This window comes from Solanum tuberosum, unplaced genomic scaffold (assembly GCF_000226075.1).
Source record: "Solanum tuberosum cultivar DM 1-3 516 R44 unplaced genomic scaffold, SolTub_3.0 scf00053, whole genome shotgun sequence".
NCBI lineage: Eukaryota > Viridiplantae > Streptophyta > Magnoliopsida > Solanales > Solanaceae > Solanum > Solanum tuberosum.
Genome location: NW_006238979.1, coordinates 669,658 through 686,129, shown reverse-complemented (window position 1 = coordinate 686,129; position 16,472 = coordinate 669,658). Strand labels below are relative to the sequence as shown.

The 16,472-nt window shown below is 36.6% G+C and overlaps 1 protein-coding gene across 1 annotated transcript in view; it reads right to left on the bottom strand.

The window, feature by feature from the left end:
- LOC102596179 (uncharacterized) overlaps positions 1-13,885 on the bottom strand; it is a 45,028-nt gene extending 31,143 nt beyond the window's left edge. The window contains exons 1-2 of the mRNA XM_006344289.2: positions 13,445-13,885; positions 12,604-12,703 (exon numbers count right to left, since the gene is read on the bottom strand). Of these exons, the coding sequence (XP_006344351.1) occupies positions 12,604-12,703; positions 13,445-13,647 (303 nt within the window). The 5' untranslated portion in view covers positions 13,648-13,885. The remainder of the gene's footprint in view (positions 1-12,603; positions 12,704-13,444) is intronic.
- Between the last annotated feature and the right edge of the window lie 2,587 nt (positions 13,886-16,472).

Here is a 16,472-nt window from a genome sequence, read left to right as displayed (position 1 = left end):
TAAGAATGCTTTTCTGCATGGTGATCTTGAGGAAGAAGTCTATATGGAGCAACCACCTGGTTTTGTTGCTCAGGGGGAGTGTAGTAGCCTTGTATGTCGATTGCGTAGGTCACTCTATGGTCTGAAATAGTCTCCTCGAGCTTGGTTTAGGAAGTTCAGCACAGTAATTCAAGAGTTTGGCATGACTCGTAGTGGAGCTGATCACTCTGTGTTTTATCGGCATTCTGCACCAAATCGGTGTATCCATTTGGTTGTGTACGTTGATGATATTGTTATCACAGGTAATGATCAAGATGGTACCACTAAATTGAAGCAGCATCTCTTTAAGCACTTCCAGACTAAAGACCTTGGTAGATTGAAGTATTTTCTAGGTATTGAGGTTGCTCAGTCTAGATCAGGTATTGTTATTTCTCAACGCAAGTATGCCTTAGACATTCTTGAGGAGACGGGAATGATGGGATGTAGACCTATTGACACTCCTATGGATCCGAATGTTAAACTCCTTCCAGGACAGGGGGAGCCACTTAGTAATCCTGAAAGGTATAGACGGCTTGTTGGAAAGTTGAATTATCTCACAGTGACTAGACCTGACATCTCTTTTCCTGTGAGTGTTGTAAGTCAGTTTATGACTTCTCCTTGTGATAGTCATTGGGATGCAGTTGTTCGTATTCTGCGATATATAAAGTCAGCTCCCGGTAAAGGACTACTCTTTGAGGATCAAGGCCATGAGCATATCATTGGATATACAGACGCTGATTGGGCAAGATCACCCTCTGATAGACGTTTGACATCCGGATATTGTGTTTTAGTAGGAGGTAATTTGGTGTCGTGGAAGAGTAACAAACAAAGTGTGGTTGCTCGATCTAGTGCAGAATCAGAATATCGAGCAAATGGCGGCAGCAAACTTGTGAGCTAGTTTGGATCAAACAGTTGCTGGGAGAACTAAAATTTGGCGAAATTGATCAGATGGAACTTGTGTGTGACAATCAAGCAGCTCTTCATATCGCATCAAATCCAGTGTTTCATGAAAGGCTAAGCACATTGAGATTGACTGTCACTTTGTCAGAGAAAAGATACTCTCAGGAGATATTGTTACGAAATTTGTGAAGTCAAATGATCAGCTTGCAGATATCTTCACCAAGTCCCTCACAAGTCCTCGTATTAATTACATCTGTAACAAGATAGGTACATATGATTTGTATGCACCAGCTTGAGGGGGAGTGTTAGAATAGAAATATGTATATATTCCTACTTAGAATAGGTAGAAGAATAGGAATAGGAATCCTAGTTAGAAAAGGATTTCAATGTATATGTATTGTCTATAAATAGGGTCTCAATGTAACAATTTAGATACACAATTCAATATTATTTTTCCCATATATTTCTCACAAACACCAAATGGCCTTCCGGAAGGGTAGACAGATCATGAATGCAATCCTTCTGGCAAATGAGTAGGTAGACTCTGGGTGAAGCAGAATGTACCAGGAGTGCTTTGCAAGCTTGACATCGATAAGGCATATGACCACATAAATTGGGCTTTCCTTCTCAAAATATAGAGAGATATGGGGTTTGGCAACAAATGGATTAACTAGATCTTTGTATCTCCACTGTGAAATTTTCACTCATAATCAATGATAGTCTAGAAGGCTTTTTCCAATCACAGAGAGGCCTGAGATAAGGCAACCCCATGTCACCTTTTTTGTTCATCCTAGCAATGGAGGGCCTAAACTTTATGATCAGGAGAGCAAGGGAGAACGGATGGATTAGAGGCTTCTGTGCTAACAGAAATATGGGCAATGCAATGGAGATATCGATATCTCATTTACTTTATGCAGATGATTCCCTAGTTTTTTGTGAAGCTGAAGTTACACAAATAAGGCATTTGAGAGCTATCCTAACCATTTTTGAAGGCGTTTCTGGGCTCCATGTTGACTGGCATAAAAGTTGTCGCTACCCAGTCAACCAAGTGCCTCATATGCAGATCCTAGCAGAGAACCTAGGGTGTCAAGTGGCTTCCCTGCCTACTAAATACCTAGGTATGCCTCTCGGAGCAAAGAATAAGGAGCTGGAAGTGTGGAATGAGATTCTGGAGAGAAGTGAGAGGAAACTAGCAAAACGGAAAAGTCAATATCTGTCTTTGGGCAGCAGACTAACCCTTATAAAATCAGTCATGGATGGCCAACCTACCTATATGATGAGTTTGTTCCCTCTACCAGTCAGCATAGAGAAAAAAATTAACAACGCAAGAAGAGTATTTCTATGGCAAGGCAACAAAGAGAAGGGGTACAATCTAGTCAAATGGGCTATGGTGATCCTTAGCAAAAAGCAGGGTGGTCTAGGCATAAAGAAGTTACGTGCACACAACGAAAGTTTACTACAAAAATGGTTGTGGAGATTTTGTTGTGAAGATATGGTACTTTGGAGGAGATTAATTTCACATAAATATGGGCTCCTGAATAGTTGGATTACCAAGGAGGTGACTGGTACATTTAGGTGTTCCTATGGAAAACAATTAGAAGATTGTGGCTTTCTTTCAATAGTAATCTGAAGTACAAAATTGGTAATGGGGAAAAAACTAGTTTCTGGAATGAATTGTGGATTGTGGAAGAAAACCTGAAAACTACCTTCCTAGATATGTATATTTTGAGCTTGCAACAGATGGACAAAGTGGCACAAGTATGGAGTCCTTAAGGGTGGAACTTGATTTTTAGGAGGGCCTTAAATGACTGGGAGATAAACAGAGTGGCTGAATTGCTGCAGGTCCTAAATGTTTTACCAGGAGTAAATGCAGGTCCTGATTTGCCAGTCTGGAAATTGCACAACAAGGGGTCCTTTACTGTGAAATCATGCTACTGGAGACTGAATTACAGTCGCACAACGACAACTATCTGGCCTTGAAAACTGGTCTGGAAGAGTAAAATCCCTCTCAAAGTCTCATGCTACATCTGGTTGGTGATCAGGAGAGCTTGTTTAACCCGTGAAGTACTACAGAGAAGAGGTATACAGATTTGCTCAAGGTGTTTTATGTGTGAGAAAGAGGCAGAGATAAATAGTCACTTGTTCTTGCACTGCCGAACAACTGTAAATCTGTGGAACATGCTCTTTTGTATACTAGGCATAAATTGGGTGATGCCCAGAACCTCCTTTGATTTGCTGAAAAATTGGGAAGGAGTGGGGAGAAGAGGGTCACAAGAAGACTGGTGTAGGAGCATTCCAGCATGTATTTGGTGGAAATTATGGAGAGAAAGAAATGAAAGAGGTCATGATGGAATAGCCAGCAGCAGTGTTTTGGATGGCGAGAGGCGACAAGGGCCTACCTTGCCACGCGGCGAGGCGCTCGCCTTTTTGAATTGAGGCGCCAATTAATACCAAAATTTAAAAATATTTAATTGCATATATAAATATCCAAAATCTCAATAGCAATAACATATATTAGCAAATATTTCAATTCAAAAACTAATAGTAGATACTAAAAGTCTAGAACTTTAAAGACCCAATAATTCAAAAGACAATACTAGAACTCTAAAAGTCTATTCTTCTTTAAAAATATTCAACTCTTGAAGATCAACATCCTCTACATCATTATATTGCTCCTCATCTTCTTCCTCCTCGTATCATCGTATCTCCAAAATCTTTTTTTTTGAGAAGGCAATTTAGATTTCAGAATTTCAGATTCACTTCTCATGAAATTGAAGAAAAGAAAAGAAGAAAATAAGAGAAGAAGAGGACTGAAGAAAAAAAAAAAAAATCCTATTTCTATTTCAAAAGAGGACTGAAGAGAAGAAACGAAGAAAAGAAGAGAAGAAGAAGAAGAAGAGAACTGAAAAGAAGAAGAAAGAAAAGAGGCCATACCTTTCAATTCGCGCGACTGAAGGAGAAGAAGAGATCGTGAGGTTGAGGAGAAGAAACGTAACTGACCCCAAGTATGGAAATAGGAAAAAAACCCTAATTTTGACTAATATTATTAAGTCAGATCTTTTTAAAAATTTTAAAACAAAAAGGCGCCGCCATTCAGATCGCCATTATGTCGCCTAATTGATCTCGCCTCGCCTCACTGTGAAATAGCGTGACAGGCTCGCCTCGCCTCGCCATAGCGCCTTTGGCGAATGGCGCTCGCCATTCAAAACACTAGCCAGCAGTTTCCAGAATATCAAGATGAAGAGACTTAGTCTTTTGTTTTTTTGGTGTAAACAAGATTTAGTGTGGGAGATAGATAGTTTAGTCGATTTCATAGGACAATTGTAAAGTCTCATGTCTAGTTTTTGGTCTTGATGATACCCCCGAGTTTGTAAACCCCAACCCATCAGTTTTTTACCTAATGGGTCTTTCGGTGTGAATATACAGTTACCATTATCAAAAAAAAAACTCTCAAGCTAAACACTAAAGTCAGAGTTGGTAGGGGAGACAAGGTACTTTTTTGGGAAGAGGACTGGAGTGGTCATGGCACACTTCATTCCCTTTTTCCTGGACTGTTTTCAATAAGCTTGAATACTGGATGCAGTATACAAGAAATGTGGTCCCCTCAAGGGTGGAATCTGACTTTCAGAAGACCCCTAAATGATTGGGAAATACCATGGGTAGTAGATTTTCTAACACTAATAAGAAACTTCCCAGGCACTAATACAGACGCAGACAAACTCATTTGGAGGCACCACAATGATGGAATTTTCACGGTTAACAGGGTATACAAAAGGGGACTGAGTGTAGCTGCAGGCAGGTCAACTGGACCTTGGAATACTATATGGAAGAGTGTGGCTCCTAATAAAAGTGAAATGCTTCACTTGGCTAGTAGCTAGGAAAGCATGCTTGACACATGAGGCATTGCAAAAAAGGGGGTCCATCATAGCATCTAGATGCCTCCTCTGCAAGGAGGCACTAGAAACCAACAAACACTTTTTCATGCATTGCAAAGTAACGACACAAGTTTGGGCTATGTTCACTTCCATTGCTGGAATCAACTTGATCATGCCTGAACATACTGCATACTTGCTTAGCTGTTGGATCAGAAGAGGAGGAAGCAAACACCAAAAAAGATAGTGGAGGATAGTCCCAACCTGCATCTGGTGGACCATTTGGAAGGAGAGGAACCGGAGGATCTTTGAAGGAACAGAATCCTCTATTTTGAAGATTAAGTGGAAAGTTATTACTTCACTAGGTTTTTGGTGAAAAGAACCAGAGTATGGAAGAGGGAATCCAATTAGTGGATTTTATAGGCTCCTTGTAAGTATCTCTCCTTTCCTTTTTTGTAAACTTTTTGGAGGTGACAAGCATAGCCTTAATGCTGAAGAATTTACCAATTTCAAAAAAAAAAAAAAACATGCTCCTCTTACAACTTGACTCGGGTACTAAAATGTCAGACGAGCCATTGTCCATCTTAAGCCTCCACGTTGCTACTCCAACAACTGCTATAATGATTATAATATCAGACTCTGCAAATATACCATATTTCATCAAGCCACATTGAATATTACTATCCATGAGTAGTAGCTAGTCTAACATGCGAGAATGATTATTCTAAAAATTCCATAATATCTCTAGGACTTGAAAGGTTCTTCATTAGGAGTGATCCTCTTAGCATACTCCTTTGCAAGCGGTGATCCTCGAAATTGAACTACAAGTTGATTTTGTCGCTTCAATTGTTCTCATAAAAAACATTAGATCTCATGAATCGATATGGAATCCAAAGTGGCCACATAACCAGTGCTAAAGAAATTCAGTACTAATGTTCACTAGATTTTGTACGTTCTTTGGTATTGAAATTCTCATTCACGTTATGCTAAACCTTTTAACCTTTCTTTTAACCCTTCCCTAGGAGCCACCCTTTTTGCTCCCTTGGTGACTCGAACTCGCAACCTTCGGGTTGGAAGTGAGGGGTATTTACCATCCGAGCAACTCCCTCTCGTCCTAAACCTTTTAACCTTTCTTTTAACCCTTCCCTAGGAGCCACCCTTTTTGCTCCCTTGGTGACTCGAACTCGCAACCTTCGGGTTGGAAGTGAGGGGTATTTACCATCCGAGCAACTCCCTCTCGTCCTAAACCTTTTAACCTAGCTACAATAAATGACAGAAAAAATTCAAGGGCTTCTCTTGACCCATTTGACAATATAATTAGGCTAGGAGTAAACAGAGATCGCAACTAAGTACTGTTGTAGCAACATAGTCCATAAAAATTGTCAATGATCCAGTTGACAATGCTCCCAAATCTCTATTTAGCTCCATGGGACGTCATGTCCTTGGTGTGAGTTCCGAAACAACCACCAATGTCATAAATAGATCCAAGTACATCTTTACCTTCTCATCAGTATTTCTGGAAGCGTGAAGCACAAAAAAGCGGCAAGTGCCTGCCTCACTTGAAGTGTGAAGCAAAGAACTTGCTTCATTAAAGTGAAGCATGATCTTTAGAGAAAAGGAAAAATTAGCTTTGCACAAATAAATAAAATGACTAACTAAACAAAATAATATCTATTTGCAAATCTTTCCATCTAACAAGTAACAAATAATTTTCCACAGGACGGGCTAAATCGAAACCAAATTGTTTAGATCCTCAAAACTAAATTTGAAACTGAAACTAATAATAAGAAAAAGAGAAATAAAAATACTATTAAATAAACTAATTTTTTACCATTAAACAAACTTAAGAGTATTCATAAAATACTATTAAAAATTCTTTACATAAACTGATTTTATAATATCAAACCAACTGAAAAAAAGTATTTATTTAAAAAGTATATAATAAATAAACTGATATTTACTCTTAAGCAAACTGAAAGAAGTACAACAATAGCAGCATAACCAGTGTAATCCCCCAAGTGGGGTCTGGGGAGAGTGACGCGTATGCAGCCTTACCCCTCCTTGTGAAGGTAGAGAGGTTGTTTCCGATAGATCCTTGGCGAAAAAAGAGTATTTACATAAATAATACTAAGGATTATTAAATAAACTGATTTTTTTACTATTAATAAAACTGAAAAGTAGTTAGTTAACTATTAAATAAGTATTCAAATAAACTGATTTTGTACTATTAAACCAACTGAAAAAAAGTATCTATTTAAATAATATTACAAAGTATCTAAATAATTGATTTTTACTCTCAAACAAACTGAAAAAGTACCTATATAAATACTATTAAAGAAATATTAAATAAGCTAATATTTTTACTATGAAACAAACTGAAAGAAAACTAAATCATTATAAAAGACCCAGCAGCAATGGTGGCAGGCGGCAAAGAAGATGCAGCCACAACAGCGAAATCAAGAAGAAAAAGAACAAAGAACGGCAGCAAAGAAATGATACCCTAGCAGAAAAGTAGCGCAGACGAAGATAAAATAAGAAGAAAGAAAGAAGGAGACCTACCTCAAGTTTGAAGAAGAAACAACAAAAACTAGCAGAGACACAACGAGCAAAAATCATACCTACTTTTCTTCTGGAAAGACTACTTTTTACGGAAAAGTAAAAAAAAAATCGCTCGGAGGCTTCAAGACTTCACGCTCGCTTCACATTTCCCTGAAAACGGTCACTTCTTCAACATCACTTTGCTTCACACGGAAGAAGCGCCCCTCACTTCGCTTCACCGCTTTAAGAGATGAGGCGCTCGCTTTTCACAATATTGCTTCTCATAGAAAACAAGTTAGGAACCATATGACCAAAAAGACAACATAGTCAAGAAACACTCATAATTATCAAGGAAAAAAAACTTCCATCAGGTTGGCGATATTTGTATAACATTTCCTCAAGGAAACTCATATAGTCTCAATCAATAACATTCCCCAAACCGCACTAAGGATTGCAAAGGATAGAGCGCCTTCTTAGCCAATGTCATTCTCTTCTACTCAACTGTTTGGGAGATTGTATCGCCGGATAGATGCATTCAAGGAAACAATGGAGGTAACTACATCAGTGTAGTCAAAGGCGCGATTTAAGCGCGCTTAAGCCCTGAAGCAAGGCTCAATGTTGTGCGCTTTGCGCCTCACTTTATGTGCGCTTCAGTGTCGTCATCAAGGTTCTAAGGCAAACTTTTCCTTGCCAATGAACCTCTTTTGAAGAAGTGACACTAAGCAATTGATATTTTACTTTATCATAAAAAAAATTCAATTTCTTTGGTCATATATTTGTCATTCATGTTTATAATTATTAGACTTGGACTAAACATATATATTTGTATTTTTTTCTCCCTTTGCGCCTTTTTTTATTAAAGCCCACGCTTTATTTGCGCTTTGCGCTTAAAGCCCCAACAAACCTTAGAGCTTTTTTGCGCATTTTGCCTTTGATAACACTGAACTACATACGCCCAACAACCGAAAGGAACCAGAAAAGATTTTGTAATTGCAATTTATTTCTGGGAACTGTCATCAAGCACATCGTCCTCTAAATCATCAAAAGAAACCAATGTAGAAAGGTCTACCAACAAAGTGACTCTATTTGAACTAGGGTTAAACGGAAGTTGAAGTAACATATGTTGAGTAGTCATAATTAGAGATATCACACTATATCCATGCACATTATTATAATCGAGCATTAGATCGAACAGGTTGCAAGCAACTCTAGTTTCCTTAAATTCCAAGCATTGTTCCATAAGTGTTGATAGGAACAATACCCAAATCAGGCACTCTAATGCAATCAAGGAGCAAGGAATCAAAGTCTACCTTACTGTGAGAAATATTGGAGAAAAATATTATAGAATTGTGTATCTACATTATTACAGAGAGACCATATTTATAGACACTAAATACAATCATTTATCGAGTAGGCAACTATATACTATTCATATTCTTATACATGTTACAAGTAGGATTGTATATACCTATTCCAATTCTTGACACTCCCCCTCAAGCTGGTGCATACAAGTCATATGTACCTAGTTTGTTAGAGATGTAATTAATGCGAGGACCGGTGAGGGGCTTGGTGGAGATACTGCAAGTTGATCACTCGACTTCACAAAATTGACCGTCAATCTCAATGCACTTAGTTTTCTAATGAAATACTGGATTTGATGCAGAATGTTGATAAAACGCGGAGTGATTAGCCCCACTATGAGTCATGCCAAACTCCAGAATTACTATGTTGAACTTCCCAAACCAAGCTTGAGAAGATTATTTCAGACCTTTCACTTTGCGCAATCGACATACATAGGCTACTGGACTCCCCTGAGCACCAAAACTAGGTGGTTGCTCCATATAGACTTATTCACAGTGCAGCAGTCACCGAAAAGTGTTCAAAATATATGGTATATATCGATCATCTTGGAATCAATAGATGAGTTGATATTAGATATGGAACAAAAACGTCACTAAAAAACTGGTTGAAACATGCTCATGCATCGGAGTATTAGATTTCATGGTTGAACCAGAGAAATAAAATTATATGAGTAAAGTCGGAATAATGGCACGACCCTACTGAGAAAGAATTAAATGGGTAGGGGTCAAAATGATGGCATGACCCTCCTGAAAAATAGAAATTATATGGGTAGGGGTGGAATGATTGCACAACCCTACACAAATAAGAAAATAGTCACCGAAAACATGGTGCTACGCAAATCAGTTATGAAAAAGTGGTCACCAAAAAGATAGCCCGGTGCTACACAAATCGGATATGAGAAAGTAGTCACCATAAAGATGGAATGGTGCTACACAGATAAGATATGTGAAAGTAATCGTCGGGATAATGCACGGTACTACATAAATCGAATATGAGAAAATAGTCTTTTTTTCTTTATCAAAAAAAATAATGCACGGTGCTACACAAATCAAATATGAAAGATAATCTGAAAAAATGCACGGTACTATGCAGATTAAATATGAAAAAAAGCAGTCACAAGAAAGATGCACGGTGCTATGCAAATTAGATATGAAAAAATAGTCACCGGAAAGATACACGGTGACCCAACTTTTTCTAACATAATTGTTGGTCAGGCGGGTGGCATATATAGGTAATAGCCACCCGCCGGCAACGGAAGCTCTTTGATTTTCTACAAGATCTTAAGGCATTGATACCATTTGAGAAATATTGAAAAAAAATTATTGAATCGTGTATCTACAAAAGGTTGTGAATCACAATTTACTGTCACGAATTCAGTATTGATCAGTTGCAACCTAAGTTGCTCGGACTCTTCATTATTGGTGTCGCACCTGTGTCGACACGACATGGGTGTGGGTGTGGGATCCGTGTACGATTTGGTCAACCGTTTTTGGGTACTTTGAACAAAATCGATGGGGAAAGCCTGGACAATTGTAATGATTTCTGTAATCAATACAAAAGCTAAGGTGAAATTAAAGGAAACAGTATACCTTTTATATAAATATTTCTATCACTCCTTTTCCTTTGATCTCCTTCCAGGATTCTCCTCAAGTTCTCCATATAATATCTCATAATTTAGGTTTTATAACTCTATTTTAGATTTTTTTTTGAACTTTTTTTTTTTTTGAAATTGTCTATTTTAGATATCTGAATCAGTTTTAGGAGAATCCCCGCACCCGTATCCATACAATGGATCCATATCCCCGAATCTTAAAAATTAGATCATGAAGGATCCGACCTTTAGATCCACACCCGTATTGGACACCCGCACCCGAGTCCGAGCAACTTAGGTTGCAACGATATTTTCCTCCCCACTAGTGTTTGGGAAAGCGATAAACAACAAAAAATGAGAGCCTGTTTACTAAGGCGGGAAGCGAAGTGCTCACCTTTTTGAAGTGAAGCACCAATTAATACAAAAAAATTGCAATTTTAATTTTGCATGTATAAATAACCAAAAACTCTATAGCAATAACATATTAGCAAATATTTCAATTCATATACTTTTTGTAGACAAAAATAATTAAGTTATTATTCTGAAATTGTAGTCTACAACTGGAAAAAAATGCAAGAACTAACTGTCTGCAAAAAGAAGAAAGAACTCCAGAAATAGAGGACGGAAAACAGAGGAGAAGAGAGGAGAAAGAAGCTGTTGGAAAAGAGAGGAGAAAGAAGCTGTTGGAAAACAGAGGACAAAGAAGAAAGAAGAAGAAAAGAAAGAAAAAAAGAGAAGAAGTACCTAAACAAAACAACCTTAGTTGTTGCAACTTGCGACTGAAAGAACAAGAACCTGAAGAAGAAGAAGAAAAGTTGAAACTGACCAAAAAACTCTAGATGTGTGTTTTAAAGTCTATTTAAGAAAAAGCCCCCAAGGCCTAGCTCAAGTGGCAAAAGGTGGAGGATTTGTGGCTTAGGTCACAGGTTCAAGCCCCACACCATGCAAAGCAAAGCCAGGTATTTAAGTGGAGAAGGGTAGAGGGGCGGGCCCATTATCCACCGAGTTTAGAAGGCTGTGATTGGTCCAAAGGGCGGGTCACAGACAGATTTCTCGGTTATCAAAAAAAAAAAAGTCTATTTAAGATAAACCGACGCTTCTCCTTGCGCAACACCTCTTGCCTCTCGTTGCCGCCTCTCACCTCTCAGTTACTTTTTTCATCGCGTAACACCTCAAGCCAAAAAAATGATAAACTCCTGCTTCACCTCACGCTTTAAGCATAGAGCTTTTGTGTCTCATCTTGTTTAGGACAGTTAAAGAACAATTGGTCCTCAAGGTTGGACAGCATATGTCATAAAGTGAAGCTTCAGAAATAGATTTTCAACACAATATGTAAGCAACTTTAAGTGTCCATGGGATTCCAAGGGAGACTTCGAATAACAGTTCTTGTATGTGATTATGAATCAAAAGTCTATGAGGTTGTGCATAATGAAAAAAGAGGACAATGCATTGTCGATGTGTCCAAACATACGAGTGCACTTCTCTTGCATTGCCATGATCAGATCCAAGATGGTATTGAGTCAATTGTCGAACATGGTAGAACATTATAAAGGCATGGAGTACGAGCAATGCTCAGCATCAATGTAATGATAAAGCTTTGTGTTGCAATAGAGGAATGGAATACAGATAGTGAATGAGAAATGTTTCTCCTTTATTTGCAACAAAATGCAGAAATAAAATGAAAACTTATACGGGAGGAAGGTTCAAGATTTCTTCTATTAACAAATAAGAAAAGAAAGATAAAGTTCTTGCATAACCCTAATGAAAGATTTCCTCTTGAATACTTAGTCATCTTCATACAATGCACATGTTTCTTTTAACTGGATTCCAAATGTAATTTGACAGCTGTCCAAATGTGTCCTCAACCTTGGCCTTTTAGCCAATGTCATTCTTAAATTTTTGCCCATCCTCTGGAGGTCGTTTTAAAGAGAATCAGAAGAAAGACTAGCTGCCAAAATGTGCAAAATTCCATCAATAAAATGAAAATCCTCCAGAACCACTACTTTCTGTAAGTATCACGCCCAAGAGAGAAGGTAAGGCACCCGATCCAACCAATATGTGGATTCGTATTATTCAGGGGTTTAAAAGTTGTACAAGCTCTATTTATCAAAAAAAAGTTGTACAAGCTCACGCTTGCCTCTTTTTCTTTTTCTCTTTTCTAATAAAGCAAAATTGCATGTTACTAACATTTGTATCACTAACTATATACAAATAAATCAGCAAAAACCAGAAAAGAAAAAAAAAACTTACAGTCATCCATCTACAACATCTATGTTACTAAATATGCAAATAAATTAGATAAAACTAGATCAAAAAACTTACAGACATCCATCTACATCTCAGTGCTACATCTCGAACAGTCTTGTCTTTTAACTGCATTGCAATTTTTGCATACCTAGATATGTTGCTTTCTGTTGCATATCTGCAAAAGTAAAGTTCCAATCTCCATTTAACCAATCACGAGAATAGAAGTCAGCTCTGATACAAATACTAATAATGCATAGTTAGCATAAGTGATGTTGTTTGAACAAGGACATCATATATATTTAGTTTTTTGATAATTGTGGTGTCCGGGCCAGCTTGCGGTACCTCGACTAACTCCAAGAGATACCTATCTGTCCACCAAGTCTAGAACACATGGGAAGAAATCACCTAGTGTTTTTGTCTAACTGAAATTTGAACATGAGACTTTGTGGTGCTCAACCCACTTCATTGACCACGAGGCTATACCTTTGGGTTTCATATTTGTAATGACTAATAGTTAACTAGAACAAGAATTCTGTATGCATCTAATTATTTCTCTCCATTTCGTTGAACTTACTATAGCAAACACTGACGGTATATTTCCAAGTTGATTGGGTGACAGGAAGAAGTGGTCATTGTTATTATAGAAATGAATTACAAGACGAGATTATTTGTGATAGAAAATTCACTAATCCATAGAATTAGTTTACAACTTGTCTAATTTATTCAAGACAGATACATCCACCACCCAAAGGTTAGCAGAAATTAGGCTAAAAGGTTAAAAGTTGTATGATTACCCATTTCTTGCCCTTGCGAAAATTTCTAGACTAAAGAAGAGTGCAAGCAGCAAATTTCAGAGGAAAATCAATAATTCAGGAATTAGTTAGCAACTGGAAATAAAAGAAGGATTAATACAGACTTGGCGAGCAATTCTTCAAGGAGGGACTGTTCGTCAGGAGTCCAATCAACAGAAAGGCCGGGATTGTGTCGTAGAGCCGCCTGTGTGGGGCCAACCACAGAGTTTTCCGGAACGGAGAGACCATTAGTGGTGGCGCCATTCCCATTGCCGTTGCCTTCTTGACCACTATTATTACCCGCCGGAGGATTCGCGCTGGCAGCCATCAATTTGTACAGTACCCCGACAAATTACAAACAATTGCAAATTCAAGTGGATATAGCTGAATCTGTAACCTACAACCAGTTTGGAATTGGGGAGCGCCGAGCGAGATTTAGTAATTTTATTATTATTATGAGAGAAGAGAAAATCGGTACGGAACTGTTTCTAGAGGATTTCAATACTAATTGACCTTGGATAAAGAGGGGAATATTTTCTTCATTAGATAGTTGTTTCTTTTTCTTTCTTTTTTTAAGAGAGAGTAATTTATTTACTTTAGGGCTGCGATATTTTTGTAAGTAGTTTCATTTTGAGACTTTTACTCATGTGGTCCATTGTTTATTTTTTCCTTGTCCTATTCTAAAATGTGTTTGATTGATTTAGTATAGAGTTTAAAAAAGAAATTAAGATTTTAGAAACTTGTGATCTAAAATAATTTATAGATATTTATGTGACTATAACTAACATCCTTATATTGATTGTTTTTAAATTTCATATTTACTTCTTGTTTAATTAATGATGAACCTGATTATTTAATCCACGTAGAGACAACAAAAATAATAGAGTTATTTTTAAACACGATATATTGAAATACTTCAAGGATCACTATTATCATATTTTTAGGGATAATTTCATAGACGTCCTTAAAGGTTTCTCTCTATAACACTCACCTCCCCTATGATTTACGATATTATGCATACCTTCTTTATTTTGATTTTTTTGTAATCATTCTTTAAACCTATTTAAAATATATATTTTAAATTTAAAATATATATAAATTAACTATAATTTGATAAATTTGTCCTTCTTCATATTATTAAAAAATGACTCATTTAATAAATACTTTTAAAATAAATCAATATAAAGAAATGTCTACTTTTATTTGGAAAAAAAAAACCGCGTGTGTATATATAAAAAACATATTATAGTACTAACTTATTTGTGTTGACTCAGTTTTAAAGTATTTATCAAATGAGTTAGGTTTTTAATAATGTGCATTAATATGAAGAAAGACAATTTTGTTAAGTCATCTTAGATATATATTTATTTTAAGTAGGTTTAAGAAATAGTTTAAAAAATAACTAAATAAGGGAGGTAGTCGTAATATCATAAACCACAAGGAAAGTGAGTGTTAAAGAGCAAAATCTAAAGGGATGACTATGAAGTTATCCCTTTTTTAACTAGTCTCTTTGTCCCAATTTATATGACTTATTTTCCTTTTTAGTCATCCCAAAGAAAGACACTTTTATATTAAGTAACAATTTAACTTTAAAATCTCCATTTTATCTTTAATGAAATATGAAATTTCCGAGAGTCAAAAAACCCCGACCTCTCTCTCTCTCTCTCTCTCTCAAATTATCACTAAATTTGAGTATCTTCATTCAAGCGATAATACAAAAAAAAGTGACAGTACAAAAAAGGAATGAAAAGAAGTGAGAGGTTGAGGGCAGGCTAGGGAAAAGAGTCGAGTCCAGACTTGACGATCAGGAGATTTTATAAGTTTTAAGAAACTAAAAATAAATACTTTACTTTTTTTCTTCTATAATGCGCTTCAATTGTAGTCCAACTTCCTCAACAACTCTACCTAGATGTTGGCTCTAATAGCTCAAAACAACACCTAATACAAATCAAATATGAAAAGTAAAATGTGTGAATTGAACTTCAAACAACAAGAATTGTTATGAATGTAACTTGATAGGAACATGTTCCTTATTATCGACACTCCATTCTTACAATTAAATCAGTATTAAAATCTTGTTCTTACTTTCTATTTGTAGTGACTCTATTTTCTTTCAAGTTTTGCAGCATCAATGAGGCGTTTTATATATGAGTATATGGAGGTTTTATGTCTTTTCAATTCAACATGGATTGGACCAATTATTCTAATCTAAGTTTGAATTGATTTTCCTTCACGCATTTGACCATTGTTTTATCTTATTTTGCAAATCTTCTTCCACGTGTGTAAATATGATTAATGTTTTCATATTTTCTTATTCCTTGTTTTATCGGATTTTTCATAATCCTAATTCCACAAGCAAACCTTTTATGCACTTGAAATATGCTTTTGGCTTGATCAATAATCTCCTCTGGTCCACTGTCAAGGACGTGGTTCCTTCACTGTTTATTCATTGTTGTGACGCACTCTTGATAAAAACGTTTTGTTGTAGACATGGAAAGAAAATTGGTTACCTTTTAATATTTTGTTATGAACACTACCAGTTGTTGAGACCTATGAATGACCTGATTCTTTCATATGTTTGTTATGTATTGCTATTCATTTGTTAATTATCTAAACTACATATTGTTAATCTTAGCACTATAACTCATCGTTCTTAGATTAATAAATTTCCCTCTTTTAATAATGACTAAGCCATAACATCCCATACCAATTGCATTACTTCATTGTAGTGGCATGTGTACTTAAGTGCAACTTGTCCCCCTAAGAACTAACTTCATGTTGATCATTACAAGTTAGTAAGATATGAACTCTTAGCTAAGTCTTTCATGGGACTAACTTTCCACCCATCACAACTCAATAAGTCACTAGTAATAAGTGGTGAATTTTACCACTTATTTGTGTCCTTTTTTGTGATTTTGTTCATTCTAAGCATGAAATGAGACTACTAATGTATGTTTTATGAGTATTCAGGTGAAAACCTATAAAAGAAGGATAGACGAGGAAAAGAGCCATAAAGAAGCTAAAATAAATGGATGCTACAAAGAGAAAACTGTCAGGTCCCGCGCAACTGCAAAAAAAGACCCACATATGTGATCTCGCACCAAGGCAAGAAGTGAAGCTCCTACGATTGTCAAAGAACAATGGATCCTCAGA